Source organism: Lathyrus oleraceus, chromosome 2, assembly GCF_024323335.1.
Source record: "Lathyrus oleraceus cultivar Zhongwan6 chromosome 2, CAAS_Psat_ZW6_1.0, whole genome shotgun sequence".
NCBI lineage: Eukaryota > Viridiplantae > Streptophyta > Magnoliopsida > Fabales > Fabaceae > Lathyrus > Lathyrus oleraceus.
The window spans coordinates 390,687,358-390,702,622 of record NC_066580.1 but is presented as its reverse complement, the minus strand read 5'-3'; the positions used below and the strand labels follow the sequence as shown (position 1 = coordinate 390,702,622).

At 33.3% G+C, this 15,265-nt stretch overlaps 1 protein-coding gene across 1 annotated transcript; it reads right to left on the bottom strand.

Moving 5' to 3' along the window:
* Positions 1–1,640: 1,640 nt before the first annotated feature.
* Positions 1,641–15,039, bottom strand: LOC127119686 (serine/threonine-protein kinase 1). Its single transcript, XM_051049984.1, has 18 exons — positions 14,223–15,039; positions 14,025–14,113; positions 13,807–13,914; positions 13,163–13,270; positions 12,856–12,946; positions 11,903–11,955; positions 10,826–10,888; positions 9,338–9,382; positions 8,927–8,962; positions 7,717–7,772; positions 7,011–7,092; positions 5,722–5,850; positions 5,411–5,561; positions 3,633–3,753; positions 3,026–3,248; positions 2,596–2,796; positions 2,417–2,505; positions 1,641–2,183 (listed from the first exon to the last, which is right to left on the bottom strand). The coding sequence occupies exons 1-18, from the start codon at positions 14,968–14,970 to the stop codon at positions 2,084–2,086; spliced, it is 2,493 nt and encodes an 830-aa protein (XP_050905941.1). The 5' UTR covers positions 14,971–15,039; the 3' UTR covers positions 1,641–2,083.
* Positions 15,040–15,265: the final 226 nt, after the last annotated feature.

The following is a 15,265-nucleotide window of genomic DNA, read 5'->3' as shown; positions in this document are numbered from 1 at the left end:
TGAAATCTGGTGAAATCGAAACCGAGTGAAAATGGAACATATCAAAATGAAATCGAGTGAAATTTGAAATCAATTGAAATCGAAATCGATTCAAAACAAATAGAAGGTGAAATTGAAATTGATGTTGAGTTTGAATTGGAGAGAAGATGATTTAGGGTTCATATTTCATATTTGGGGAATAACACGTAATGTGAAAATGAAAAGGTTTGAAAAGGTTATGATAATAGTAACTGACTAAGAAATATTAAAAGATTATAATTAAAATATTTATCATTTTAATATAATGATTTATTAAGTTTATTGAATTTGTTAAATAATAGTATTTATATTTTAGATAAAATTATGGAAAGAGTTTATAAGAGTTTAAACTGGTTTTTAAATTCAATTAGATTAATTGAATTGGTTAAAATAAACAATTCAATTTATTAACCATTTAAATAGTTTAAGTTTTTTATGGTTCAATTCAATTCAGATTAGATATTTGGATCAGTTACCTAAATTTTTGAACACCTCTAAATGAAACATTAAATTAAGTTAAAGTACTTCGTGACTAATATATAATACATTTTAATATTGTATCACAAATATATTCAAAATTATTTACTTGTGTTTATTATTACTTTTAATTTTATTAAATTAAAATTAAATTTTAATAATAATAAAATAATAATAATAATAATAATAATAATAAAAGTAATAATAATAATAATAAAAGTAATAATAATAATAATAATAATAATAATAATAAATAATAATAATAATAATAATAATAATAATAATAATAATAATAATAATATATAAAAGATAAATATAACAAAATTATTGATTAAAGAATGTTCTTTTACGATATTTTACATTTATCTAAAATCTATAGTTTATGATTGATAATGATTGCTAATTGATAAATATAAAATGACAAAGAGAAAAAAAGAACAACTGATCGACAAAACCACTAAAATCCTACTGGCAATAACTTATTAAAATATAGTAAAAGAAATCAATTGAAGAGATCCTAAAAACGAGAAGAGCAAATTTGACGAGAGACATTGATTGTCAGAATAGTAGTAATTGATGAAAAGAAACCTGAAAACGAGAAGAGCAAATTTGGCATCAGACATTGATTGTCAGAGTAGTAGTAATTGATTAATCAGAACAGCAATGGTGAAAGTAGAATAAAAAAAAAGGAGAATGGCGAGGAAAGGAGAAGGTGATGTAGAAATACATGTTTCTCTCACTTTTTTTTAGAAAGAACTTGACTTTTGGTGTTCTTTGCCTGCATAATTATTTTGTTTTTAAATTAAAATATATTATAAAATGTAAAATTAAATTTTAATTAAAATAATAAAAATAAAAGTGAAAAAATAATATACTATAAATTATAAGTTAGAATGTTATTTTAAATAGCGTCTAAATAATAAGACATAAGCTAATAAAATAAACTATAAATTCGTAATAAAAAGATTATTGCAAAACAGATCTTTTATTTGTTCAAAAATATAACATGCCAAACAAAAGTCTCAATTAATTAACAACTATCATTCATTAGATTTAAATTATAATTTATTAAATTAAACTATCAATTATCAATCAATCATAAGCTAGCCTATGCCGAAGTTTAAACATGTTTATGGAAAATGGTGTTACACTAAGCGTAAGAGTAAATATCTATTAACTTATCTAATTACAGAATTCTGAATTATCAATCCCTACAGAATATTATACTGATGAACACTTCCTTCATCTTGCGGTATAAACATGGGTAGACAAATTTCCAGCATTAATCCCAAACAATCCACTACAAAGTACAACATTTGATAAAGAAAACTAGATACATACTAATATTTACATATAAATATGTTGCTCCCGACTGATATATTACATGACGTAAGACCAGAACAGAGTAATAAAACCAGCAAAAGTGCAAAACTAACTACTAGTCATATAATCAAGCCACCTATGAAACAAAAACAACTATTGCTTAACTCCCACTGATATTTAAGTATAACCCATCATATTATAATGGCACGCCAAAGGAAAATGGTTTTGTTATCTATGTAGCCAGTAAGAATTGGGAATATATAATCTATAACCGAAGAATGGTTCTAAGTGTGTCAGAGAGATTTTGAATAGTTTGCTGCTCCTGCGTTGCTTGCAATTCCTGCAGTGGCATATCTTCATAACACCTAATAACAAGTAAATCAAATATGTGAAGAATAACCACATTTGCACTAATCCAATACACACCTAAGAGGAACTGAAAGGAATCATTAGAGCAGACAGAAGGGGCCCAGTATTGTGTGCTTTTTTTGACACAGAAAGGTGGTGAAAACTCCACTACAAGCATTTGCACAAATTAACCTAAATTTTTAGAGCTTGAAGGAAGGAAAAAAACGCTACAAAAGCTGAAGGGTCATACATCTTATGATAAGCTAAAGCTTGTGCCAAATTCATTAGAGTAGAACTTGATGTCAATCTTTGGCAAATGCTCGGGGGAAGTGGCATATGCTGCATGTCAGTTAGCAAATCAATGTAAGTAATCATAAGAAGTGCACAATGAAGGTGTATGGTATTGAGCGCACAATTACACACGGTCACCTCGTTTATTCCTCTACGACCCTTTTTGGACTGTCCGTCGCCACTAAAAAGTTCTTGTAATGCTTCTACTGTTTTAGTTCCACATGTATCCTGTTGCATGCCGCCAAGTACATTGTCTGAAAGGAGAGCAATAGGTGATATATCTGTCGCCCTTAAGAACGGTATGGGGACTGTATTACCAGCGGCGTAAATGGACCAAAGCTGAAAGAATAAAGAAAAATGTAAACAGATGATAAATCTTAAACTGCATTCTCGCAATAGACAAGGTTATTAATTCAAGAAAACAACTTTCATTATCTTATATACTGAAGAATCTCAAAGGAGCAACCAACTTAAATAACCAAAAAACACATTCTTTGCTCAGATGGAGTGATTACATACGTGAATATTATGCTCAACAGAAAATATACAAATCAAATTACATAAATACCTTATCTTGTAAAGCAAATTTGCGGCTGACTGTTTCATTCTGAAGTGAATTATTCCTAATATCACTACCAATTCCAGCTTGTGCTCGATGAGTTCCTTTTATTTCGAGGTTCTGCTCATTTGAATTACTAACAGATGGTAAAGACGATTGTATGGTATCTGTAGTAGGACCAGATCCTCTAAAAGAGGCAGTGTTTATGTCGCCAACTTTTAGACTCTCAACCCTAAAATGTATCCACAAAAGAAAGGAAACTGCATTAGGACGCGGGAGAAATTAGAAGGAAAAAAGACAGAGTTCTAGTAAGCATATAATGATGCATGTTTTACAAATTTGCAAAGCTAAAACTGGTTAAATTATGGGTAAGCCAATGCCGGAAATAATTTTTTGAAAAATATAGGCAGAAGAGGTAAATGGATATTACATTTCTACGTGACAATGTCGTAATAAAATTGTGCTCATCTCTCACTTTATAGTCATTACATAGATGTGGCTCTATCAAAACTCATGAATGGTTATGAGGCGAGGTAAATTCAAAATTGACATATGACTTTGACATGTAAATATCTAACAAGAGGAAAATCATTGTTAGAGTTAAACAAGCAAGTACCGAAGGTCAGAAAATGTGCCTCCTGTGTTGCTGGCAAAAGCAGATTTATAACTAGCAGAATCTGTATCCTGTCTGGTCTTAAATAATTCATTCCCATGGACTATCACAGTGCCAAAGTTACCTGCCAATATTCCAAATAATTACATTTCACACAAAAATAAACTTCAAAAAGAATCACTTTTGTTTCTCTAGGAAATCAGAAAATAAAATTAATTAGAGTCTAGCCAGTTCTTTAGGTTAAAGTAAAGAAAGTCGGGAAGTAGAGAATTTTGAAATGCAGAGAAAGGTTTTAAATTTTTTTGGTTCTGGAGTTTTCCTTATCTACTCTATTCATTTTCTCTTCAACCAATCAAGAGTTATAAGGAAATAAAATTGCTTTTCCTCTCTTTTCCCCTTCTGTTAAACTTCTTCTAATGGCAGTTATGAGAAGTTATTATGGCAGTTATATTATTTAATTTTAGGAATAAATAGGGAAAGGATATGAGAAACTGATTATGGAATAGTTTTTGAATGATTTTGAGAGGGAGATACCAAGCTCTCTAATTCTTGGAGGAAGAGACCAAGCTCTCGAATTTCTTTAGGTAGGAATTTCTTTATATTTATTCTACTATGGCCTCTCTAAACTTTCACTTATGTACTAGTGTGTTAACTCTATATTAATAATATAAACTGCTTTTTAGACATTCTGCAGAGACTTGTTCTATCACTTCTGTTTTATTTTCTTTAATTCACTCACTATAAAGTACCAGTTTCTATCACCTTCCCAGTCCAAACAAAGCATTAAGTGGCAATAACTACAAAGACAGCATAACCCAATTGCTTTAATATATATGTACAAAATCCCGACATGAGGCAGAATGGAAGAAATAAGCATCAAGAAAATTAAGCTCAGAACTGAACCTAGTAAAACCCAGGTACAGCAAACACTCATGAAACCATCTAGCCTATAACCCATGTGACATAGCCAACAGGTTCTCAATTAACATAACACAGATTATTAATTAAAAACTGAACAAGTAAAAATCATGGTTAAGCATGACATCCACGAAAAACTATATTCCCTATTCTCTAACTACAAGTATGTATGGATGCAAATACTTTCTTCCATATAGGACATTCTCAATGCAGACCGCACCTATATTAGACATGAATCCCGTCTTGAATCTCAATTGACTGTGATGAATCATGAATCCTAATTCAATCTAATGGATCACTACCTAAACATAGTGTAGCCAGCCTTTTATTTTTGTCAACTTTGTATGGTCAGCCACTTTTTTTGTCATTGGGTGTTTGACTTGAATCTTGAATTATTGAGATTATTAGTAGATGATATATTAGCTTTAAAGTTTTCTATGTTGCTTTTTTTTTACTTTAAAATGTCATATTTTTATTGGTAATGTATCTTACGATTCATTATAAAACTTGATAGATGATTAAAAAACTAGGTCTTCTGATTCACAATTTGAATTTCAGTTTGATAATCATGCATTTGACAACTGCTAGTAATCACCACCAAATCAGTCCCAGAATAGCAAGGTTTGTGTTCCCACAAGTATACCCAACAAAGATTGTAAAAAAATTTGTTCAACTTGGATTGAGGGCTACAGCCTGTGTAAGCCCAATTATCTATGAAGTGAAATCTCCATGCCCACTTTATTTTCAAAGCCAATGTTCTCCCATCATAGAACGCAGAACACATCCTTTATGTAACAATACGAAATAATCAACCTTAACAATAAAATAATTCAGACTACAGATAAGATGCAAGAACAGCAAACCTTCAGTATTGTCATCCTCATCCACCTTTTGCAACTTCCTCATTGTTCCATGTGACGGGATATACGCTGCTTGCTCAATGCATATGCTCTGTGGTCTGGATGGAACAGTATCTCCATATTCGTCATTTAGTATGGAAGCTATCATTGGCTCCTTCAGATTAAGAATGTGTATTACACATGGGAATTATTTTCTGCTTTTTCAACTTATCATATATAGATAAATGAGAAGAACAGTCTGAGTAGCTGTGCATGTGTGTGTGTTTAAAACCGAAAGACAGAAGAGGGACGGGAGGGGGAAGATTTAACCATACCAGCTCTCCTGCTGCAGCAGGAGCAAGAGATTGCACCTGTAAAGCCATTGAAGCCCTGACTTGTCTTGCCTTTTCTAGTTTTGGATACATCACAGCAGATCCAATTTTCCATTTTTCAAAAAATTTGTGCTATGCAGCAAGAAAAGAACTTGACTCAATGGATATACCCAACAGTTGAAGAAAACATATGCAATTGCTAACTCAATAAGCATAAACCAAAAATTAACAAAGGCATACATTTCGAGAATACAGGCAATGGCCAAAATAAAAGCTCATGTATGATCAGCAATTACTCATAAGACTGTTGTGGTAACTTCAGATAGCTAGTGTCTGTTTTTATCCATTATTTTGTTTAACTTACTAATATGTGCTGCAGGAAATTTTAAAAATTAAAACACTATATATAAGCATTCACATTTTATTTATCATATTTTTAAGTCATAACAAGAATCAACTTTCACAATTTTATTTAATCACATAACAAAAAGTAAATTTGTTTTATACTGGAAGGCCAGCTATGAAAGCTAGGTACTTAGTACAAAGACAGATTGAGGTATATCAAAGAAATCAAAAACATCTGCACAAGACTTTCTTTGAATTGGAAAAGATGTAAAACGGTTGCTTGAGATCAGTTCAGAATTCAAATGCTTAATTTTGAGAAATCAAAGATATATATATTAGGAGATATATAATTACTTAATTAGCATAAGAATGCAGTGGGTATATAGAAGACTTTATTACTATAACTATTAAGTTTGTACAAGACTTAACTTTGAGCCTGTCGGAAATAGAATTAAATAGTTAGGAACTGCAGTAGCATTTAATGCTGATGTTCTTGCACTTTCAGATTCATGTGTAGTGTTTAAATTCAGTCATAGGAATTGCACATGTCCTTAGGAAGTTGTCTTATATTTATTTCTTCTTCAAAGCATATGCAATATATTCATTAGTGTATATATTTAAATCAAATCTGCTGAGTGCTAATAAGTAATAACTCGAGCATTCTCATCTCCTTAGTTTAAATATTCAAAATATTTCTTCTCAACTGATCCCTTATTTTTTATCTTGAAAAGTTAGTCTGCATGCTTTTGAAAATTATATAGTCTTGGTTATAACAAGCTTCTACAATCCCTCTCAATTTTCTATCTTGTCATTTGGCACCTTTAGTGGAAATAATTTTTCTTTACTTTTCCTACTACTACACTATTTAATATACAATCAGCTCTGAGCAAATTTAAGACTCCTCAGGGTCACTAGATATTTATCCAAAACAAAAAAACTGAGCATACCTTCAACATCTCAGATGCAGCAGGGCGGAGACGAGGTTCTTTGGTCAGGCACTTGGCAACAAAATCATGGAAATATAAAGACCTAAGAGAAAAATCAAATTTAAAACACTATCATACAGAAAGTGATGATCACTAAATTGAGACACGATGTCTTAACTCTCAAGAACAATTAAGATATTGCACCAGGAAAATGAGATTATGAGAGTAGCAGACTAAGAGTGAGTAATGAATACTATCTGGCAAAAAATGGTCAGGTTCATGCACTTATTCTGTTGGACAAAGAAAGCAGTAAAATCGTATTCTTTTTGTAGTTAAATTCCGATTTTAAGTATAAAATCCCACGAATTTGTGATTATACTTGCACTCATAATCCTATTTTGGTGAATCGAAGGGAATCGCCTTTGTTAGTCGTTGAATCGAATAATTTGTAATTATTCCTGTGAATGAATTAAAATTTATATAAGTATTTGAAGTGTGATTTAAGGTTTTAGTTATCTTACCTGTGAGATATGCTTGTGAACTTAAATTTACACAGTATTTCAAGTGATTTAAGATTTTATGTCTTACTAATGCTATTCTACATGGCAAATTTCATTTGAATTAGTAAAACCAATTAGCATCATGGATCATCAACCAACAGTTTGAAGCTCACTGATTCACAAACTATCTGCAAAAAGAGCTCAGAGTACAGACTATAGAAACAAACCATTTTTCTTTATCCTCAAGCATTGGAGCTGGTTCGATGGATATCATGAATAAAACCTACAAAGGAAGAGCACAAGTTTATAACTCCCCCTCCCTCAAAATGAAAACAAACCATGACCTTGACAATCCCAAAAATATTCAAATACAAAACTAAAAAGTTAATGAATTAAGAACCCATTGTTTCCCTTCAAACATAGGCTATTCTAGTAATTTCTTTTACAACAATCAAATACCAAGTGATGTTGAGCCTGTAGACATTCATAACTTTTTAATTTCTTTTAGACAAGTCCAATATAAATATTTCATTCAATATATCCTAATATCAATATAGGGAAGCACACTGAAGTTGACATTTTCATCAAAAAAATCATTAATACATATAAATTTTACAAAGAATGCATGACCCTGAGTAGCTTCTGCTGATAGAAGAAACTAACTATATTTTGTATACTTTTCACAAACTCGTCTATTACTGAAGAAACTCTTCATACATCATATTTTCACGGCAAGGAAAATTGGCACAAAAAAACAAGTACTTTAACATAATTTAGATAAAAAATTTACACCTACCACTAACAAATATAGCAGACACCATAAGTCTGAATTCTGAAATAGCTACAATTTATAGCTTCCATCATAACTAATTAACACTCCGCCAAAAAACCCTGTGATAGGTTTGTTAGATAAAGGAGTTCCAGCTGATTAGTTAGTAGTCAGGGATAGGGTTAGGGAATAATTAGAGAAATAAGGCATGTTGTCAACAAATAAGCAGAGGGGTTGAGAGGGACAGGCAATCCAGTCATCTGAAAGAGAATGAAGGCCTTTGAACATAGGGAAGGAGCAGAGCTTTACAATTGATGAATTTTTACCTACTTTCTGTAACAAGGTACCAGGTTTCTATCACTCTTATAATACAGGAGATCAAATATCTATTCCATTCATCTCCTTGCATGTCAAATGTCATGTCTATTTCTCAGTTACTCTTCTGTTTCTCCATCCTAGTTCACCTATATTAAGATCAAAGTTATTCCCAACAAAGTGGCTAACATGTAATAGTGGATGCAAATAGTAAGTCATCTGAAGTCTGAACATCATATGAAAATCAATATAAATTATCAGATAAAAATTACGTATGAAAAAGGGGGAAGAAAAGAGCTTGTGCAATCACTTATCAATAACACCAGTAAAAATCAAAATTCTAAGTTACTAACCCTCATTGGATGCACTGATGATCTTGGAGGAACACCCTGAAAATTACGATAACAGAATGAGTACTTTTTAAGAGCAGCACCAGGATATAAAACGAGATCTAATGCGACATTTCCATTTAATGGCATGATGCAATAGGTAACAGTTTATGAATGACAACCCAACCACAGAGATAGAATGTATAGTGTGTTTCTCCTCAAAACAAACAAAACTACAATAAATGTGTCTTTGTGGAAGAAGAACAAAAAGAAGGGAAAGGTAACAGAACAGAAAGTGTAAAATAAATGCAAATATTTTATCGAAGTTGGGAACAAAAATGGGGGGAGAAAAGGAAGACTGTAGTATATACCCCATTGGATAAACTAACTGTTCATTTGGAAGTCATAAGTTTGAAATATAAGCAACGGATATACCTCTGCCATTTCAATTGCAGACACGCCAAGAGCCCAGACATCTACCTGAAAATCATAGCTAAATAAATAAAACTATATCTTATACGGGTATGACCAATAATTTAACTGCAATAAGTGCTATAGAACAATTTACTCCTTTCAGGTTTCATGAAATACAAGTGACCCAGCTTAGAACTAACATCATAAACAGCTGGTCTTTACATTACTTTTCATGTCTCCAACAGTAATGCTTCTTTTCACGTGGTTTAGGGGGGGAAAAAAGCCTCGTACAGTTGTTTGGTTTATAAAAGGAGAAACTAATTCAGAAGCTGTGGTACAAAACATAATCAAAGATATGAATCTCTTAATCAAATGGAACATCACATGATTATAGCACAGAAGACGGAGCATATTATGAAAATAAGGAAAGAAGTGATTAATAGTTTGCTGTAGCGGATTGGTTTTTCTTAAAGTTGAGACCACGAAAACAAAAATCTGTTGCTATGAGCATCAACCAGAAATTGGCTCCCTGCTAGTATGGTCCTTTTAAAATTCTAGAAAAACACAGGGCCAGTTTCAAAGAAATGGATGCTTCCACCTACATCACGGGTCCAACCAATTTTTCATGTGTATTTTTTTAAGACCATTGGATCCTAGGCAGCAGAAACCTTGGAGCTTCAACTGGATGATGTGTTGCAACCAGACAGAACTCTAAGCAGCTGAGAAATAGTCGAACAGTTTCTAGTGCCATGGAAAGGAATGTCAGCTGTTCATAATGCCACCAGTTTGGAAGGTGTAGACTAGGCAGCATAGGAAACATTAAGAGTAAGTGAGTAACTGCCTGGTGGCAATTAATGATTAGGAAATAATTAGTGGCAAAACAGTTTATCGGCAATTATTAGGCTATTGTGATTAGAAAATAATTTCTGGCAAGTATTTACTAGTATATGTGATTGTAGACATTAAGAGTAAGTGAGTAACTGCCTGGTGGCAATTAATGATTAGGAAATAATTAGTGGCAGAACAGTTTATCGGCAATTATTAGGCTATTGTGATTAGAAAATAATTTCTGGCAAGTATTTACTAGTATATGTGATTGTAGGGCAAGTATTTTCTTTTTGTTAGATTGTTATTCTGTTTTGGATAGAGATTATTCTGTATGAGACAAGGTCTCTGGGACAGTTGGACGGCTAGTGTATTGCTGTATTGTGTCATTGTGTGTGATTTCTAAGATCTTTAATATAATTATTGTTATTATTCAGTAAATATCTGGTGCTATATCAGAAACTCACAAGTGTCAAATTAAGAATTTTCTGAATTTTTAAAAAATCTACGTATGGCATGTATAAATGCGGCCGACTGTCTGAATCTAAGAACCAACTAATAGATGAGAAAAAGTTAAGGCAAATGGAAATTAAGCAAGGAGAAGATGCAGTACAGTGGCAACAAAAGAAGGTGCACAAGCACAGCTAAGAAAACAAGTTTAATAGATTCTGGAAACCATAATACCTTTCCATCATAGCGGCTTTCCTGAATGACTTCCGGAGCCATCCAATGAGGGGTCCCAATGAACTACAAGCATATTAAACAGAAACATCAAAAGTCCTGCCATGACAAAAATAATTAATAACATGTCCATATAAAATGTGCAGAAACACCTCATGCGAGTCAAATGTTTTTGAAATAATATACTTATATAACAAGTTCACATCACATTCATGGATTACAAAGGGAAACTCCTAGGGGCAAGTTCAATGTTTGAAATGTCTCATAACTCAATAGAGGTCATATTATTAAAGGAAAATACTTTTACTGTTTTAAGAGAAAGTACTTCGAACATAACAGCAAGGAACATTCAAGAAACAATATAATGGGACTGAGAACAAGTACAACTGCTAAGTCACAATAAGTTGCTCACAGAAACTAGGATGGGGAATTTAGTGTGTTTGGCAACAATGCAAGTCACTGCCACCGCATGTTCATACTCTCCACCATAATTTTTCTGAAGCCACAATCGCTAGCTTTTACATACCGTGCGGTCACACCGTGATTTTCAAAAATACCAAACATAGGCTTAATATGGCCTATAATACAAGTTAGAAATAGATGCACCAAAAGCCAATGTCCCTAGCATGACTCCGACGCAGTGCACAAAGAACAGTCAACTCAATCTCGGTTAATGGATGCAAAAAACAGATATCTCAATAAACAAACAAACACATAAAAATATAAATATGCAGGGACAGATGTTTTCCATCTAGAAGGAAGTCAGATGCATGTTTCATTTCGTTTAAATCTAGAAACAGTTTATTCAAACAAAAAGCATAAGGAAATGCAGTCACCCAATAGGATGAGCATTTAATGGCTCTTTTTTCCTTTATTTTCAATTTAGTATTTGTTTCAAAATTAGAATACCAAGATGTATGCAAGAAAAGGCTGTTCCTGACTTTACTATTTAATATAAAATTATCAATCTTATATCAGCACCATATCTTTGTCATCTATGATTTTTAAAATCATGGTCCTACTCATCATTTGATATATTCTATAATGCAATAACTTTAAATTGATATTAAAGACAACTACCGTATTACGCTTTGACATAGTCCTTGTAAGCTGTGCAGCGACGCCAAAATCGCCTGCTCAATATCAACCAGGAATGGAAATCAGTCTGTTGTTAAAAGTCCAAGAATATTAGTGCCTTTGATATAAATTTTGATTACAATATTTTGCTACTTTTTCTAAGTAAGCCACAGGCAATTTTATCCTTGATTTCTTGATCTACATAATGATGTCCAGCTCATAAAATGCTTCTGGCAACTTAATAAAATGCATCTAACAGATATTATGAATACCAATGCAATTTCGGATTTTAATTTTAAAAAACTGAGGGTAATTTTGTCAACATCATAATTTGTATTTTAATATTTGTCCACTCCAAATCCCACAATTCAGAGGGAATCACAAATTGCTCTACGAGGGATTTTGATCCCATAATATGGATGCGTGCATGTCATACATCTATTAGAAGACACTAACAATTGTAGACTTGAAAGATAAGGACAATTCAAATTGTAGACTTGAAAGATAAGGACAATTCAAATTGTAGACACCGTGGTGAATTGAAGAGTAAGCAACCATATGACGAAATATTAGCTTCATCCTTCACTACGATTATAATGGGTAGTAATAATGTCGAATTTAGAATGGGAATTATTTACATGCAATCACTCTTTCTTAGCAGAATGACGTCTAAATGGTATAAACATTTTAACATGAAGACTAGAGCTCTAAGCACCCATCTCAATCATAAGCTTAAGACACTGTAGCCACTTGCTAAATAAAAAATCAAGAAAAAGTTAATACAAAAAAGTGAGTTCAACTTTTTATTTAAGATGAGGAAAAAAAGATAGTCAAACATGTTTGATGTATACGATACTAATCATGATTTCCATGTTTAAGGACAGAATGAAAATGATAAAAAAAAGTATAATTACTAAGCACACAGCAAATGTTACACATACAACTACTATACTTACCTAGCTTGACATCTCCTTGTTCAGTTAATAAGATATTCCCACCTTTAATGTCTCTATGGACTTTAAAAATTGAGTGCAAATAGTCAAGTCCCTGTGCACAATCCAGGAAGATATTAGAAAAAAATAAACAAAATATTATTTTTATTTGCAGCAGAAATCTTAGTCCAAATAATTCTGTTAAAAGTATTTTATTTGAAGCAATGAAGAACAATTCAACTGAAAATCTTGGTAGAGGTTAACGGATAAATCAACAAGTAGGATAGCATAAGTAATAACATCCGTAGCTAATCCATTCAGTCAACTATACCTTCAGTGCTTCTCTGCAGATATATGCTATTTGACTCTCATCCAGTGCTTCATCAGTCACATTCATCAGATCAGCAACGCTACCACCACCACAGTATTCCATCACTATCTGCCAAAATCTTAATCAGATATTCAAAAACAATATTTTAACTAGCAAAGTCAACCAAAGTACTCGTATTTATGCCAAAGAGGGAGCCTTGGTTAAAATGAATGAAGAAAATAGGTCCTAGCAAAAGAAACAACAAATGCTCTCTCTATCCCTAATTATAAGACTCATTTCCACTTTTTCTTTGCCCCTTATTATAACACTCTATTAAAAATTTCATATGCATTAATGATTTCTTTGCTAAAAATACCCTATTTAATTTACCATTGGAAAACATAAATTCTTACTACAACTCATTTTCTTAATTCAAGTGAATTTAGTGGATGGTCTATAATAAGGGAGAAACAAAATCCAAGTAGGAATGTACCCCCCAAAACAAATCATTAGCAAATCACCATAACCATAGGAAAAACCAAATAAAAGCAAATGCGTGGTCATTCACAAATCAAAAACAAAAAACCATTAAATCTAGAGAGTTTCAGAAAGCAGAGACATAAAAACAATGAGTTCAGTTCAGGAAAGACCATCTTAGTTCTTACCCAAAGATACTCTTCTCCTTGATAGCTTCCGAGATAACGGACAACATTAGGATGATTACACTGTTGTAACATCTCAATCTCACCACGAATTTCTTCATATCCCTCCTCCTAATGAGCAAAGGAATAATAATAGTTAATTCAAAACAGTTCAAACACAATCCAATAAACCAAATGACCAAAACGAAAATTTCTAAATACAAAAAGAAACAGAAACTCACCCCTTCAGATAATGATATGACTTTGATAGCAACCATCTCAGAGGTTCTATAATCCCTGGCTTTGTAAACAGCGCCATAGGAACCCTTCCCTGCAACAAATCCAATCGAAATGTGAAACCATTAGAAACTCGTATAAAGCAAAACAAGAATTAGTGAATACATAAGGAACAAGCTCGAATTGCTTTTTCTAGCACCTACCAAGTTCATTGAGTAACTCATATTTGGTTGTAGGGTCCTCTCTGATAACACTATCAGGGATGGAACTCGTGGATACCTTGGTGGCTATGGAGTGTTGCTTTCCCTCTTCGTTATGTGAAGATTCGCTTCCTTTCCTCTGCTTCCCAAACTCCCCCAAACCCTGCATACTCGCAATCGCCCTCTCCATCGTGGAACCTCCACCTTCGTTGCTCCCTGTCCGTCGCACCATTGTTCCACCAACAGACTCTGTCTCGCCGGCCCTCACCGTCGAACGCATGACAAAAGTTGAAAACCCGCCACCGTCGTCTTCTTCAGCGTCGTCTTCGTCCCTTCTGTTCAAAGGACTCGCCTGAGAAGAACGCCCAGTCTTCCAGGTCGGGCCCACAGGTAAGGCCACGCCGGTAGATGACCGATCTCGCTGCTGGCCACGATCGCTCTTCACTATCATAGTACCGAAATCACCAGATTCGTCGTCATCGTCGTAGTCCATCGACGCTCCGCCCCCGAAGTCCTTGGGGAGACGCTTGAGAAGCGGAGGGAGAAAGGAATCTTCGTCATCTTCGTCATTGTGGCCGTTATCTTTGAACACCATGGTTGAGTATGGATCTTCCTGTACATCCACGTTGGCGAGTTTCCGGCGCCAGTTAGTTTCGCCGTCATCGTCTTCGTCGTGAACTACAAAAGTAGAGTATATGTCGGCATTGGGTCGGATGTTCCTGGTTCGCGGGGAGAAAGAGCTCCGATCCATTTTTCAGAGTGTAGGAGGAATCTACCCCTCCTCCATCACATTCACTGACGAACAATGCTTGTGATGTTTGATGGGCTTTTCTTGGCCCATTCTCTGTGTTGGGCTTCTGTCTTATACACATATGAACTTTTTGAGATTTTAATCTCACACCCTCATTGTTTACACATTTATCAAATTGTCGCTATATAATTAAAATAAAATTTTTGGGTTTTTGTTGACCTTAGTGATTTATTGGATATTTGGATATATGGATAAGAGGAATAGATAAAACTCTACTTATAAAGATAGAGGAAGG